We start from the raw sequence: 15,733 nt of genomic DNA, 5'->3' as shown, positions 1-15,733 counted from the left end.
CCACAGCCCCGCACTCCGCCTTTGAGGCGCGGAACAAAGTGGCACGCCCGGATCCCAGCTGATCAGCTGCTGGGCTTTGGCGGTGGCTCCCCCGGGCGAGACCATTGTGACTCCTCGGAAGGGGTGCATTAGAGGGGAGGGGGCGGAGCGGCCATTGTCCGGTCAGCGCAGCCTCCGGGGGAGGGGCCGGTGTTACGGAGCCAGCAGGGCCCGGGGCTTCACAGCGGCCGCTGCGACTCCGGAGCCGGCGGGGACCTCTGGTCCTTCCCCGCGCCACCGCACGGGACATCGCTCTGGCTGGGGAGCGGCGGTGGGAGCCGTCGAGGGCGTCGGTGTCCCTCCTCCCCCGCGGTCCTCCGTGCGTCCGCACGCCCCTCCTCCTCGGCTCCCTCCTTCTCCTCTCCGCACCTCCCCGGCCCCCCCGTCTCCGCAGGCCGAGTGGTGCGGCCCGCCTCCAGCTGACCGGCCTGGAATCCCGGCTCCGAGCCCCGGACTCGCGCCCGCCCGCGCGCCCGCTCCCTCCCCCTCCCCCCGCCCCGAGCCCCCCGACGCCGCCGCCACCTCCTCCTCAGAGCGGGGCCCGGGCCCAGCCGCCGCCACCGCTGCCGCCGCCGAGCTCCGCCGCCGCCGAGCACCATGGGAGACGCTGGGAGCGAGCGCAGCAAAGCGCCCAGCCTGCCGCCTCGCTGTCCCTGCGGCTTCTGGGGGTAAGTGCCCGGCCGGGTGGGGGCGGGGGCCGGGGGCGCGGACGCCAGGGCTGCCTGGGCAGGCCGCGGGGCCCGGGATGCCGGAACCCTGGAGGCTGGGCCCAGCCCGGGCCTACGGGGAGGGGGTGGGGGTCGCGTTCCGGGGAGGGATGCCGGGTGGGGAGCTGGGGGTGGGCAGAGAAGGCCCTTCCGGGGGTGCGTTGCCACCCTTTGGGACCCGCCAGCCTGAAGCTCGGGCCCACGGGGGCCTCCTGGGCCACGGGTGAGGGGGGCAGGGCGGCGGGGAGGGATGAGGGGGCGGCGTTGACCGCTCCGGGAGGAGCAGGAGTGCCCCTTCCCTGGGCATGTGGAAGCCAGCCCTTCCTCCCTCCCGGGGCTTGAGTTGGTGCCCAGGCATTAGGAGGGTATTTCCTCTGACTTTTTCACCTCCCCTCCTCCCCGTCCTCCGGAGACTTGCATCATCACTTCCTAGATTATATCCCAGTGCCCCATTTGCTTTTAGGAAGCTATTCTCACGTCACCCGTTTGTAAAAACCGAGTCCAGAACCAGGCTGGGGTAAAGTTATAAGACTGTTGAGGTCTCACCTTTATGTAAAACACGTTTCAGGAGATTTGTAAAATTCCCTTGTCAAAAAGGAAGAAGAAAACCACACAAAACCTGAAGTCAGCCTGGATTGGGGAATATGAGATCCAGTTTCCTCAATTGGTTCTCAAATTCCCCTCTTTCTCAATTTAAGTAAAAATAATAAAAATGTTCACAGTGGATAGCGTATATTGTTTGGCCATCATGTGTTAGGGCGAAAAAAAAAGTGAGGTGGGAAATCAGCTCCCTCTTCCTCCCCCCATTACAGTTTAAATTCTCGTGGTAACACTTTAAGCTTCATGGATTGCCACCTAACAGGTGCCTCCATCATACCACATGACTGTAGTTCTGCAGTAAGAAAGCTGGAGACTTTAAAGGCCGGCTTTTGTGATTTGAGTCCTTTTTATCTTTTATCGTTTTGTTTTAGTTTTATTTTTTGAAAGATTCAGTATATTTGGAGACGCAGAGGCAGGAAGGAAGATTGTTTCTGGTGAGGACATCTTGGGAAGAAGTATGGAAGTGGTTTCCCTTTGCTATCTCCCATATTGTAGGAATGGTTAACAAATTAAGGGTAATTTTGGGAGTGCAGAGAAAGATTAGAAAGTGGATCTTAATGTGAACTTCTGTGGAAGCTGTCGTATCTCAAGGTTATGACAAAGAAGTGGATTTTCATTTTCTCATTTTTCTGACTTTCTTTCTCGAAAATTTCCCTGTGGAAGGATATTAGTCAAAAAGAAGTTATGGCATGTGTAAAGTCCTAAAAATGTGAAAATATTTCTATTCTTCCCTTCATTTTTATTTGAAAATAATTGGTTTGCCTGTGAAGTGCTTTCATGGACTGTCTAATTCCCACAAGAATCTTGCGAGGTAGGAACCATTATCTCATTATTAAATGGGGAAACTGAGGCTTAGGGTGGATAATTTGCCCCTTCACACAGGGAGTGTAGGGTGGAGCTGGTGAGCTCTTTAGAGTGCTTAGTACCATCATGTTTATGACATCAGTCTGCTGCCCTGGAAAAATCTTGTGTCACAAGCCTCAGATTGTAACTCATTATAAGACATGTGTCCTGAAGAAAGTTGCTGCGAGTGGCAGCTAATGCTCAGGATGTATCAGGTCTCTCTCCTGGCAACACGTTTATGCCCTTCGGACTATTATGAATGGAATCTTTATTGAAAGACTTATATCAAGGCTTAGAGATTAAGGAAATGGAATAGTGTTTTACATTTATTTATTTGTTTGTTTATTTTTGAGACAGAGTCTTGCTCTGTTGCCCAGGCTGGAGTGCAGTGGCGTGATCTCGGTTCACTGCAGCCTGCACCTCCCGGGTTCAAGCAATTCTCCTGCCTCAATCTCCTAAGTAGCTGGTACTACAGGTGCACACCACCATGCCTGGCTAATTTTTGTATTTTTTAGGAGAGATAGGATTTCGCCATCTTGGCTAAGGTGGTCTCAAACTCCTGACCTCAGGTGATCTGCCTGCCTTGGACTCCCAAAGTGCTGGGATTACAGGTGTGAGTCACTTCATCCGGCCAATTTTACACATTTTAAATAATGATGATGATTATCATCATTAATGACTGTAGGCCAAACAAAAGGACAAAGTAGGAGGATCACTTGAGCCCAGGAGTTTGAGACCAACCTGAGCAACAGCAAGATGTTGTCTCTAAAAAAGTTTTAAATTATCCGGGTGTGTTTGTGCATACCTGTGGACCAACCTACTTGAGAGGCTGAGGCAGGAGGATCACTTGAGCCCAGGAATTTGAGGCTACAGTGAACCATGATTGCGTGACTTGCTTTCCGGCCTGGGTGACAAAGTGAAACCGTGCCTTGAAAAAGTAAATCAGTAAACGAAATGATTGTAAATAATGAGTGACTGTAAATAGTAAATAGTAAATCATTTTTCTGTCATAGGGTAATGTTGAAAGTTTCAGAGGTCTTTTGTTTATAACAGGCATGAGCCACCACGTCCAGCCAGCCTTTTACCTTTAGCCGGTAGGGTTCTGATAATGCCCAGAGAGTTTGGTGGCAGCAGATAGGAAAAGTTACACTAATGTTGTACTTGACCTATAAGCAACCAGGGCTGCTTTTTAGATACTTTCACTCTGATACTTTTTATGAACTGCAATTTACCTAGCAGGAGCAGTGACCACAAAACTAATATTTTTATGGTGAAAAGTGTTCTTTTTGGTGCAATGTTTGAACCTTTCCTAAGGACTTTTATATACAATTGTGTAGTTTGTATTTTATACCAAAGCATAACAAAATTGCTGCCTTGTTTCCATTGTATCATAACCGACTTTGAACATGTTTCCCTTACTGCATGGGCCACATTCATATTATGTAAACTTAGAATATATTTAACAAATATTTGAATGCCTGTGATATAATGGTGGGCAAGGAGGTGCTGGCCCCATACTCTGGGTCAGGGGGCACAGGGAAGTAAACTGACAGTTGCAATACATTTTACAGGTGCTGTATGGGAGGGGCACCTACCCTAGCTGGGGTGGAGGTAGAGGAAGGTAGCCTGGAGAAAGTGACACTTTTGCCTAGACCTGCAGGAAGGGTAGAAGGAGAGTATGGAAACAAATATTCCTTTCAGGCAGTGGGACTAACGTGGGTGAAGGCCGGGATGTGAGTGAGAGCACTACGCATTTGAGGAACAGGTTTGTTGGGTCTGTTGGTAGATTGTGAAGGGGGATCACAATCTAGAGATAAGGCTGGAGGATTGAGAGGAATTGGTGATACAGGGCCCTCATAGGTAATGCTGAGGACTTTGGACTTTTATCCTGAGTGCAGTGAGGAGCTACTCAAGAACTTTGATCAGGGAGTGATGTATATCTTTAACGTGAAAGATTATTGGTTGTTCTTGAGAGTAGCCTGGGTGTGTGGGTATGATTCTGTGTGTCTGTATGAATGTGATGTATGTGTTTCGTGGAATGTTGCCAAGTCCAGATTTGCCATGGTTGTGGCATGAACCAGTGTAATGGCTGGGGAGAATAGAGAGCCATTCAGGAGGTATCTTTTGCCTTTTCCCTTCATGAAAATAAAGGTGAATATGTTCTAAAAAATTTTGTGCGGCATTGCACTCCTTGGAAGCTCTAGGTCTAAAATCAGCTAGCCAGGGCCCACACCCAGCCCTTTGCTGAGGAGCCTCTCAGCAGAATGTTCTGGCACCAGCAGACTAACGGCAGTTCCTTTAGGATTGCTGCTCTTTCCAGTGACTCAGGCTGCAGGACTTGCTGCCCAGCATTGCCCAGTCAGGACACTAATCAGTGGGGCTTGGTTGAATAGGAGAGCTTTAACTGCATTCTCTTGTGAAAATGCAGTTAAAGAAGAATGCCAAGAGGAGTGTACAATTCAAATGCATTAGTGCTTGTAACACTTAGTTTCCAGTTCTCTCCCTCTTGGCTTATGTTGTATAATTGTGTATAGGTAATTAAGTTATTTTATAGAGACCATCTCCACTGGGAAACTTTGCTACCATGGAAATTGTTGAATATTAACCAGTTGATAATGAAGTTGATAATAACGTTACAAGTTGTTTGTATTACATATATATTTTTTTGTTTTGTTTTTTTTGAGAGGGAGTTTCACTCTTGTTGCCCAGGCTGGAGTGCAATGGCGCGATCTCGGCTCACCGCAACCTCTGCCTCCCGAGTTCAAGTGATTCTACTGCTTCAGCCTCCCGAGTAGCTGGGATTACAGGCATGTGCCACCACACCCAGCTAATTTTATTTTTAGTAGAGGTGGGGGAGGCTGTTCTCGAACTCCCGACCTCAGGTGATCCGCCCCCCTCAGCCTCCCAAAGTGCTGGGATTACAGGCGTGAGCCACCACTTGTAGCCGGTATATATATTAACATCATATTTTTAGGATTAAAACAAATTTTTCCTCGAGACATGGACTTAAAACTTTCAGTGAAATATGAACATTTTCTTGGCTCATTTTAGGCATTCAGTACTCAGGCAAAAAACGTATTTGTTGATAATTGTTGTATCTGAAATGAAATAGTCAATTAGTACATTTTCTTTAGTTGAAATATACAGATACATGAAAACACTTAAACTATGCAGATATAACTGGTATTTGTTGAAGCTGCATTTTAAATTATTTAGACATTTAAAAAGTGCTGAGGCATGTAGATTCCTCACAAATATGAAGACCTAGACTATTACAGAAAAGATAGGAAGAAAAATAAGGATAAGAATATAGTATGTGTATTACAGGATAACAGGATAATTAGGATGGAAGACGAAAGTGTTTTCTAATTTTATTTAAGTACAGAAATATAATTACTATTGATATTTTGCTTTCACAATTGGAGATAACCTCATAATGACATACGGAAACCTTGGGAATTACTATTTTGTAAATAAGCTTAAAGCGTAGTAGATATAAGCATTCAGTCTGGTATTTAGGGAATAATGGAATAGTTAAATATGGGGCTTATTAGGTAAACTATTCATTGTTTTGATTTTAAAAAAGAAGGTCTTCTAACAAGTCATGACAGACATATCACATGGGTTCCTTTAGGGAAATAGATTTTGTTACTATTTCATTTTTATAATCATGTCTGTTGAAGCATTTTGCCTACAAACTATATTGGCTGGATATGAGATGTACTTTAAGATAGAGATGGGTGGAGATAAGGGTAGGGGTAATCTCCTAAAATAAATTTCATTTCTGAAATCGCTACTAGTAGAAAGTTGATTGAAAACATAACAGGATTTGTTTTATTCCGCCTTATTTTTGGCAGTCATAAGATACTGACTAGTTTAGAATCGATACATATATTTTTTCCCTCTGAGCCTAGCCTTAGTGAATTGCTGTAGAACATCAATTCTGTTACTGTCACTGTCTAAATTATCTAGCTAGTGTGCTTGGCTCCTCACAGTGTGTGGACTTCACATTCATTTTGCCTCTTCAGTCACAGTCACAATTGTAACATGTTGCCACACTTCAGCCAGCTTAACCTGGGCATTCAAGATCATGTGAACACAGTATGAATCACTAATCAGTAGAATGTTCATTCCATTGATGTCACTACTTATCCCTTGATTATAAAACCCCCTTAAACATTCTCTTAAAAAACAAAAAAGCTTGCTTGTGGAGTTTTACTTTGCATTTTTGAGTATTGTGTGCCTCTGAAGATAAAACATGATTTAAGTTAAGTATTCATTGTCGGTTCATTTATCTACTTGCCCTATTTTCCTGATTACGTTTGGGGGATTCAGAAAATAGGAAATTTGTGCCTTTGATGTGATGGAACACAGGGAAATAATTTTTTTTCTTTTTTAATTTAAACAAACATAGTCTTCTTTCTGTTGGTTTGAGGCAATAGCTTTTTAGAGTTAGGTCCAGTTAGCATATGGCTCTTTTGGTTTTATCATCTCTTCTCCATTTTCCATCTCCCACTCTTCCCCTCCTTTCCAAAATGGAAGAGAATTCTAAACTTTAAATCATACTGAACAGTTTTGACTAAGAATCTCTTTATAATCCTTAATAGTATCAAAATTAACATTAGTTTTCACAAATTAACCTTTCCTTGCTCTAAAAATCAGAGAACTAAGAATCATTTGAAAAGAATGAAGTCCTTAAAAAGAAACCAAGAATAGTATATAAAAAGATTATTTATTTAGAACAGAATACTTAGACAGTGAGAACTAATATCATTTGGATTTTTTATTAGGTCATAGGGAGGTTCTGTCCATGCAAAGTGATGTAATATTTTGAATTCCTGCAATAATCATAGATCAAAATTGAGGTTAAATATTCTTATTTTCTTTTTCACGCAGGCCTGTGACTGGCAGGGCTGCATGGCTTTGTGGCTGAGGCTGGAAGCAGAGCCTATCAAAGTTCCTTCCCCTGCAAAAAAAAAAAAAAAAAAAAAAAAAAAGGAATTCTTTTCTGTTTTTGAAGAAAGGTTAAGGTTGATATCTTAGCAAAACTACTTGAAGGAAGTGATTGGTCTTGACCCAGTACTTGTAATGCAATGCTTGCAAAATCGTTCAGATTCTGGCTTTTTGGATTTCGTGGGACTTTGTGTCAGAGTGGTTTTCAAAAGAGGGCCTTCATTCCAACTGTGGGGATGACACTGATGTTACTCAGTTTTTCTAGGGTTTGGGAGGAACAGTGATCCTGCTCTGGACTGGGTCCCTGTGTAACAAGATTACATTGCTGAGTGAGATATTTAAACATAAGACATTTCCTGTGTCATATGCAGAAAAGGAGGTTAAGGAACTTTGTTTAAAGTGTCTTGGCCGGGTGCTGTGGCTCATGGCTGTAATGCCAGCACTTTGCCAGGCCGAGGCGGGAGGATCACTTGAGGTCAGGAGTTTGAGACCAGACTGAACAACATGGTGAAACCCTGTCTGTACCAAAAATAAAAAAATTAACAGCGTGGTGGCACACACCTGTAGTCTCAGCTGCTTGGGAGGCTGAGGCAGGAGAATCGCTTGAATCCAGGAGGTGGAGGTTGTAGTGAGCTGAGATCGTGCCACTGTACTCCAGTCTGGGCAATGGAGTAAGACTGTGTCTCAAACAAACAAACAAACAAAAAAGGTGTCTACTAGTCAGAATCTAAAACTGTATTCTAGAATGGCACTGCCCAGTATGGTAAACAAACAAACAAAAAAGGTGTCTACTAGTCAGAATCTAAAACTGTATTCTAGAATGGCACTGCCCAGTATGGTAGCCATTAGCTGTAAGTAGCAGTTTAAATTCAGATTAAAGTTAAAAAATTTAGTTCCTCAGTCACTGTAGCTACTTTTAAGTACTCGCTAGCTCAGTAACTAGTGATTACCCTATTGAGGAACACAGATATAGAACATTTTCGGCCGGGCGCGGTGGCTCAAGCCTGTAATCCCAGCACTTTGGGAGGCCGAGACGGGCGGATCACGAGGCCAGGAGATCGAGAGACGATCCCGGCTAACACGGTGAAACCCCGTCTCTACTAAAAAATACAAAAAAAAAAAACTAGCCGGGCGAGGTGGCGGGCGCCTGTAGTCCCAGCTACTCGGGAGGCTGAGGCAGGAGAACGGCGTAAACCCGGGAGGCGGAGCTTGCAGTGAGCTGAGATCCGGCCACTGCACTCCAGCCTGGGTGACAGAGCAAGACTCCGTCTCAAAAAAAAAAAAAAAAAAAAAAAAAAAGAAAGTTATGTTGGACAGTGCTGTTCTAGAATATTGACTGATGGGCAGCCAGAGTTTTCAAGCCTGTTTTCTTGTGGGCTCTCTAGATCCCTTTTTTTCTTACATTCTGAACATGAGGCACTTAGCTAATTTAGCTCTAAATTTCTTTCCAGCCCTAACGTTGTTTATTTCCACTGGGAGAAGCAATGCTATTGTTAATCCAGAGTACTGGGAAGTGCTCCTTTGGTTAGGAATGGGAATTAAAATTTCAGTAATGGGAATTAAAATGTAGTCTGTAATTTGAACCTTTTTTGAAGTGTTACTTTTGAGTCAGCCATTTTAGCTCTTTTAGCACTGTTAAACTGGCAGCCTGTACGGCTTATACAGGGAGGTGTTGGTCTAACAATCAGTTTCTTTTTGGTTCAAAGAATTTTTGCAGCTACTCACCTTTTAGAAAGTTGATAGGTTGTAGATAGGCTCTAGTTAGCTTTTATGACTTTTGTGGAGGAAAAATATTTGTTTTCACAAATGTAAATCTCATGGCAGCTTTTTATATGTGATTAGGGATAAGTGGATTGGATTTTCTGGTAAATTCAGGTTACTATATATAGAGAAAGGTGGAGTGTATTGGAATTTCCAGCAGTAACGGGCAAAACCAAACTGATCTGTGATGCACCAGTCTAATAGAATGGCACAGGTGAATGAAAATGCATGTCGTCCATGAGGCTGAGGGACAGAGCTGCTAACAGTGCCGGGTACCTGAAGTGGCTACAGCTGTTAAGGAGGGATGATGTACCAGCTAACTACATCTGTTCATTTAGCTGTACCAGATGTCCCATATCATAGGCAAGTTCGAGTTTATTAGGGTAGAAGAATGTCCTGGGAGAGGTCATTGATGCTGCTTGCTACCACTCTGGCCTTGGATGGAAGAGGAGGGCCAAGCCACACCAGAGCATTTTGTTTCCAGGTGTGAATAAGCTCTAGTTAGCTTCATTGAAGCTTTAGTAACTACCTGGTAGAGTGAGGTTGGTGATGTACTTAGGACCTTTTTGGGAGTGTCTTTTCTCATTTATTTCTGCTGAAGTGGAGTGGTGTGGAGTAACAGCTGTTGATGTCTTATCTGCTTCTTGGACTCTTACACACTGACAAGTTGAAGTGCATTTGCATAAAATAATCACGCTTATAGCCACGCTTCCTGGAAGGGGAAGCATTCTGACCATTCAAGAATATCACAAATACTCTTCCCATGGTCAGCTTCTTTGTCCAGGCACTTGATTTTATTCATTTATTTTTTACAAGAAAGTAAAAAAAATTTTCTGTGGCTTATGGTACCTAACTGGAAGAGTGGAGGCAGGAAGTTGGGGAACACGGAGTGGGTGGTGGACTTTGCTGTCACTTCTGTGCTTCGAAAGCTTTTATCTATTTCAGATCATCATTTTTTTAAAGGCAGCCCTTTCTAGGATGCTTTCGGCAGAAAAAATGGGCTGGCAAAATCATCTCCTGAAAAGATTTACGAATGAGACACATAAAGTACATTGAATAGTATAGTTATTCTTAAACTAGTCATAAGAGTATTAACTAGCAATAAATAATAAAAAATAAACCAGAGGTAGGAGAAGGTATGGTGATTTCAATGTGAATTGTTTTTGGATTTATGATTTCTTGGTTTCTGTGCCTAGGGAGGCATGGATGGTATTACTCTTTTTCTTTTCTTTTCTTTTTCTTTTTTTTTTTTTTAAGATGGAGTCTCACTCTGTTGCCCAGGCTGGAGTGCAGTGGTGTGATCTTGGCTCACTGCAACCTCCACCTCCCTGATTCAAGCCGATTTTCCTGCCTCAGCCTCCCTAGTAGCTGGGACTACAGGTGCGCGCCACCATGTCTGGCTAATTTCTTGCGTTTTTAGTAGAGATGGGGTTTCACCATGTTAGCCAGGGTGGTCTCGATCTCCTGACCTCGTGATCTGCCCGCCTCTGCCTCCCAAAGTGCTGGGATTACAGGCGTGAGCCACTGCGCCTGGCCTGGATGGTATTACTGTTTTTCTTCAGTTGTTGCTGAAATCTAAAAAACCAGGTTTTTCAAGTCTTTATGTGTTCATGTGTGAAACTTTGCCCGTACATACAAAATCTTTACATTGTTTGACTTTACTGCATGCAGTTTAGTTTGCTTTTTCCTTTTAATATAACTTAAAGGTATTCTCTTACCTTTACAAGTGGAGAACTGTTCTGTGGACTGATTAGCAGTGGATTTGAGCCTGTAAATAGCCACTGCACTCCAGCCTGGGTGACATAATCAGACTTTGTTGCTTAAAAAAAAAAAAGTGGAGGATGCCAGACTTGGTGGCTCACGCCTGTAATCCCAGCACTTTGGTGGCTGAGGTGGGCAGATCACCTGAGGTCAGGAGTTCGAGACCAGCCTGGACAACATGGTAAAACCCCATCGCTACTAAAAATACAGAAATTAGCCGGGCTTAATGGCCTGCACCTGTAATCCCAGCTACTCGGGAAGCTGAGGCAGGAGAATCACTTGAATCAGGAGGTGGAGGTTACAGTGAGCCAGGATTGCACCACTGCACTCCTTGGCAATAGAGTGAGACTCCGGCTCAAAAAAATAAAATAAAAGTAAAATAAATAGAGGAGTGTTTTTGTATATTGACCCACAAAAATACTTGCACGTAGGAACTTTTAATATTTTTTATTGATTTGGGAGAACATGTTCATGTAGTCTCTGAGGCCTGAGTTCCCTGTTTCTGTGGATCAGTCACTGTTAACTAGCTCACCCTGTTCCCCCAACCCCATCCATGCTGTAGCACTTCCAATATGTGCTTAAACCATGCATTTTATTTGTAAGGCTAATCATCTTCTTCAGGGAATATTGAGCAGGATCTATTAAGGAACAGTTGCTTTGACTTAAATGAAAAAGTCTTTGCAAATGACAGATAAAATCTTGAGTGACAATGTGTGGAGTACTGCACTCTTGTATAGTAGGATCTCTTTAGGGGATCTCAAAAATCCTGATCTTTGGAAGTGTATGTCCCTACAGACTGCATTTTCTTACCCTTGGTTTTAAACTTTCTAGCATTATATATTCTAATCTGATAGTTGAAAGCCACCAAATTTGCCTGAGTAGTTTTCATTCTAAATAGATTAGAATTTTACATTGTGTGTGTTTTTGGTTGGAGTTAGGGACAGGAAAAATAGACTGTTGGGTTTGTGTTTAAAGTTGCGGTGCATTAAAGTCATTGGACAGAGATCTATTTACAGATTTGGAGGTGAGTTAGAAGGGAAAGGACACAGAAGGTGGTCAGAGGCAAAGACTGGGGCAAGGGGGATGAGGATGGGGACACGTGGAAGACAGTAGAATGGTGGCATTATAATTGGGAATGAAGTAGCTTTGTGGCCACCATTGTTTAGTCAATCTGTGAGAGGTGGTCTCATCTGTAAGGCTAGAGTAATTAATATGAAAAGGTGGTGGTTAGGGTTAATGAGATGTTCTGTCTTTTCTTGAAGTGTGGTATGTGAGTCCCCTGGGACCTTACAGGAACGTGCTAATGATCACAGGATGACAGCTGAGATACAGATTCCAAACTAAAGTTTAGTGGAAATAGCAGCAGTTTTCAGCAAAATTGGTGTTCCATCATGTTAGAACCCCATGGGCTCTTCTGCTAAGACCATAGGTACCTTCTTAGCCAGTTAAAGAAAAATGCTGTGTGGTTTCTCTTTGCAGCAGGCCATGGAGACTCAACCTACCTTTCTTTTATACCTTCTTAGCCAGTTAAAGAAAAATGCTGCGTGGTTTCTCTTTGCAGCAGGCCATGGAGACTCAACCTACCTTTCTTTTATTGGAATTGCCACAACCTGTTAATTCCATTGCTTGGGAATGATTTTTCTTCTCACCTTTTCCCCCCCATGCCTGGTAGGGGATTGAATAGTCTTGCCAATTGTCTGTTTAACTTGCTGTTCTTAGAAAAACAACTCATACAAGCCCTTCTCTTTTAAAACATTTTACAGTGAATACATATGGGGAAGTTACATTAGATCTTAAATAATTTAGCAGTAGTACTTCCTGGGGAATAGGACCTTTTCTTATTTGCTGAGAGGCTGATGAAGGGCCCCCTCTCTCGTCTATCCCAAACTCCTCCAAAACTCCGAAGATGAAGGGCATACTGATCTCTTACCTCCAGAAAAACCAACTGAGCTAAGTGGCTAGGCATGGGTTTTGGAATCAAAGATCTGGATTGGCACCAAAGATGTGAGTTTACCTCTCTGTCTCTTTATCTTTAAAAAAGTAATATCTTAGAGTTGGCTTTGCGATTTAGTGAGCTCTGATGCCTGTCAAGCCGTTGCCACAGAGCCTGGTCATGGTAATTACATTCATTAAAGGCCAGCTTCCCAACTTGAAAGAAGGAGCATTGGTGGCAGATTAGTAAATACACAACTATCTTGCCTTATATGGTCAATTTGCATTTATAGTGATCTCCAGACTGATGACACGTCATTAATTGGTGAAGTTTCTGACCAACCTTTGGCCATTTTCCAGAGCCAGTCCTTTTTCCAGCAAGTGTTAAGCACTCTATCTTGTGTCTTGAGCTATGCTAGGCAAGGGATACCTTGGTCTGGCTTCTGCCTAAGAAAGCTCACAGTCTAGAAGGGGAGGTGGATCAATATACTGACAAAACACTGTTAGAAAAGTGCTCTGGGAGATCACTGAGTATTATGAGAAGAACACTAATGGGCAGCTTATCTAGATGGGAACTGAGGGTGGCCAGGAGAGCTTCTCATGAGTTGGGCTTGAGCTAGGCATGAAAGATGAGCAGAAGTTAACCACATGAAGATGGTAAGGAGGGGATTTCTAGGCAGAGGGAACAGCTTGTACAGAGAGGCACAGAGGAATGGGAAAGTGTGCTGAATTAAGAGAATTGCAAACACAACTCAGTATGTTAGCTGCAGGGTATGGCAGGAGGCAAGACAAACCTAGGGAGATGAGCAGGGGCCAGTTATGAAGATACTTCATTGCTGTACTGTTGAACTTAAGGATCAGGAAGCAGCTGGGAAGCATTTAAAGATTTTAAGCATGGATAACATGATATTTATAATATATTTCAAAAAAGTTAATGTGGAGGATGCATTGGAGTGTATAGGCAGAGAGACCAGTTAGAGCAATTAAACCTTTTTGAACCATGGATCCCTTTGGCAACCTGGTGAAGTCTGTGGACCCCTTCTGAGAATAATGCATAAAATAAAACACCCGTGATTACAAAGGAAACCAGTTAGCTCATGGACCGTGGGAGCCTGTGGACCCTAGATAAAGTAACCCTGAAGAATGAAGCAGTGGGGTGCTGAAAATAATTGTAGGCTGGCAGTGGGGAATGAAGAGGGGGCTTAAATATAAGAGCAGCGACAGATTGGATGGTGGGGAGTGGTGGTAAAGGAGAAGAGAAGCAGCAGGGTCTGACGTGGACTGCAGATGGAAGATGATGTCGGTCACTTGTAGTGGGTGTAGAAGTTCCTTCGCTTACAAACTGTAGGTATGAAAGGTCATTTGTGAATTCATCTATTCCCAAATCCAAAGTGAAATTGGAGAAGCGACCAGTAGTGCCCTCTGTCAGTGGTATGCATTGTTTTGTTCAGTAGGAGAAAGTTTATGCTTCGGAAGTTCTTAAGTTGAAGTGATTCAGTGAATCTGTACTAGAAGATGGTAAGTGGGTGGTGAGAGGGATGATTTGTTTTAGACAGGTTAAGTGTACTTTCTGGCGAATTATAGACAGCTTAAGACAGTTTCTTGCTTTGCTTTTCTGTTTTCTTTTTTCTTCCTTTCCCGTCTCCCCTCTCCCCTCAACAGGGTCTCGCTCTGTTGCCCAGGAGGCTAGAGTGCAGTGACAGGATCATAGCTCACTGCAACCTCGAACTCCTGGGCTTAAGTGATCCTCCTGCCTGAGCCTCTGAAGCAGCTAGGACTACAGGTGCATGCCACCACACTGGCAAATTTTAAAGTTTTTTTTTTTTTTTTTTTTTTTTTTGTAGAGATGGGGGTCTCTCTATGTTGCTCAAACTGGGTTTGAACCTCTGGTATCAAGTGATCTTCCCGTCTTGGCCTCCCAAAACATTGGGACAGGCATGATCCCACTACTGATGAGCACAGGAGTTTTGACCTGCTCCATTTCTAACCTGGGCCAGTTCACTCCTCCTTTGGCAACCTGATGGTCCTTTGTTCATGGGAGGTTGCCATATTGATGCTGAATTTAGTGTGGACACCTGATCAGCATAATGCAGTACTGCCCAGAGCTCCTGGGCTCAAGCAATCCACCTCAGCCTCCCAAGTAGCTGGGACTACAGGCATGCTACCATTGTATCTTATTTTTAATGTGAATTTTTTATTGAAGTATAACATAAATAATGAAAAATACATGAATCTTCAGTGTATGGCTAAATGAATTTTCTACAAAGTGAATATGCCTATGTAACCAGAAATAGCTAACAAGAAATAACATTTCCGGCCCCCAAGAATCCCTCTTCCTATCCTCTTCCGGTAACTACTCCCTTCCTCTGTCAAGGGTAATCATTATCCCAATTTGTACCATCACAGATTACTTAAAAATTTTTTTCTTCTTAGATTTTTTCTACAATTGAAGTATGACTTAGTTTACTGTAAACATTTCAAGTGTGTACTTTGGTAGATTAACAAAAATAGACTTCACAGCTGGGCGCGGTGACTCACACCTGTAATCCCAGCACTTTGAGGTCAGGAGTTAGAGACCAGCCTGGCCAACATAGTGAAACCTCATCTCTACTAAAAAGTACAAAAATTAGCTGGGCGTGGTGGTGCACGTGTGTGGTCCCAGCTACTCGGGAGGCTGAGGCAGGAGAATAACTTGAACCTGGGAGGTGGAGGCTGCAGTGAGCCGAGATCGTGCCACTGTACTTCCAGCCTGGGCGACAGAGTGAGACACCATCTCAAAAAAAAAAAAAAAAACAAGACTTCATTTTTTAAAAAGGAGTTTTAGGTTTACAACAAAATTTACTAGAAGGTAAAAAGAGAGAGTTCCCATATACCCTTTAACTGTCTACGCACACAGCCTCTCCTGCTACCGACATCTCACACTAGTGTGGAACATTTGATAGAATTGATGAACATACAGTGACACATCATTATCACTCAAAGCCCATAGTTTGCATTGGGATTCACTCTTGGTGGTGTATATTCAGTGGATTTTGACAATGTGTAATGAAACTACCATTATAATATATAGAATATTTCAGTGTCCTAAAAACCCTCTCTGCTCTGCCTGTTCATCTCTCCCTTCTCTTCAACCTTTG

At 43.5% G+C, this 15,733-nt stretch overlaps 1 protein-coding gene across 4 annotated transcripts in view; it reads left to right on the top strand.

Moving 5' to 3' along the window:
• Positions 1-436: 436 nt before the first annotated feature.
• ZFAND3 (zinc finger AN1-type containing 3) overlaps positions 437-15,733 on the top strand; it is a 335,788-nt gene continuing 320,491 nt past the window's right edge. For all 4 annotated transcript variants that reach the window (XM_015136279.3, XM_015136278.3, XM_015136277.3 and 1 more), the window contains exon 1: positions 437-707. In XM_015136279.3, coding sequence (XP_014991765.1) covers positions 637-707 — 71 coding nt within the window. In that variant the 5' untranslated portion in view covers positions 437-636. The remainder of the gene's footprint in view (positions 708-15,733) is intronic.

Source organism: Macaca mulatta, chromosome 4 (genome assembly GCF_049350105.2).
Source record: "Macaca mulatta isolate MMU2019108-1 chromosome 4, T2T-MMU8v2.0, whole genome shotgun sequence".
In the NCBI taxonomy this organism is placed as follows: domain Eukaryota; kingdom Metazoa; phylum Chordata; class Mammalia; order Primates; family Cercopithecidae; genus Macaca; species Macaca mulatta.
This window is presented reverse-complemented; position numbering and strand designations above follow the sequence as displayed.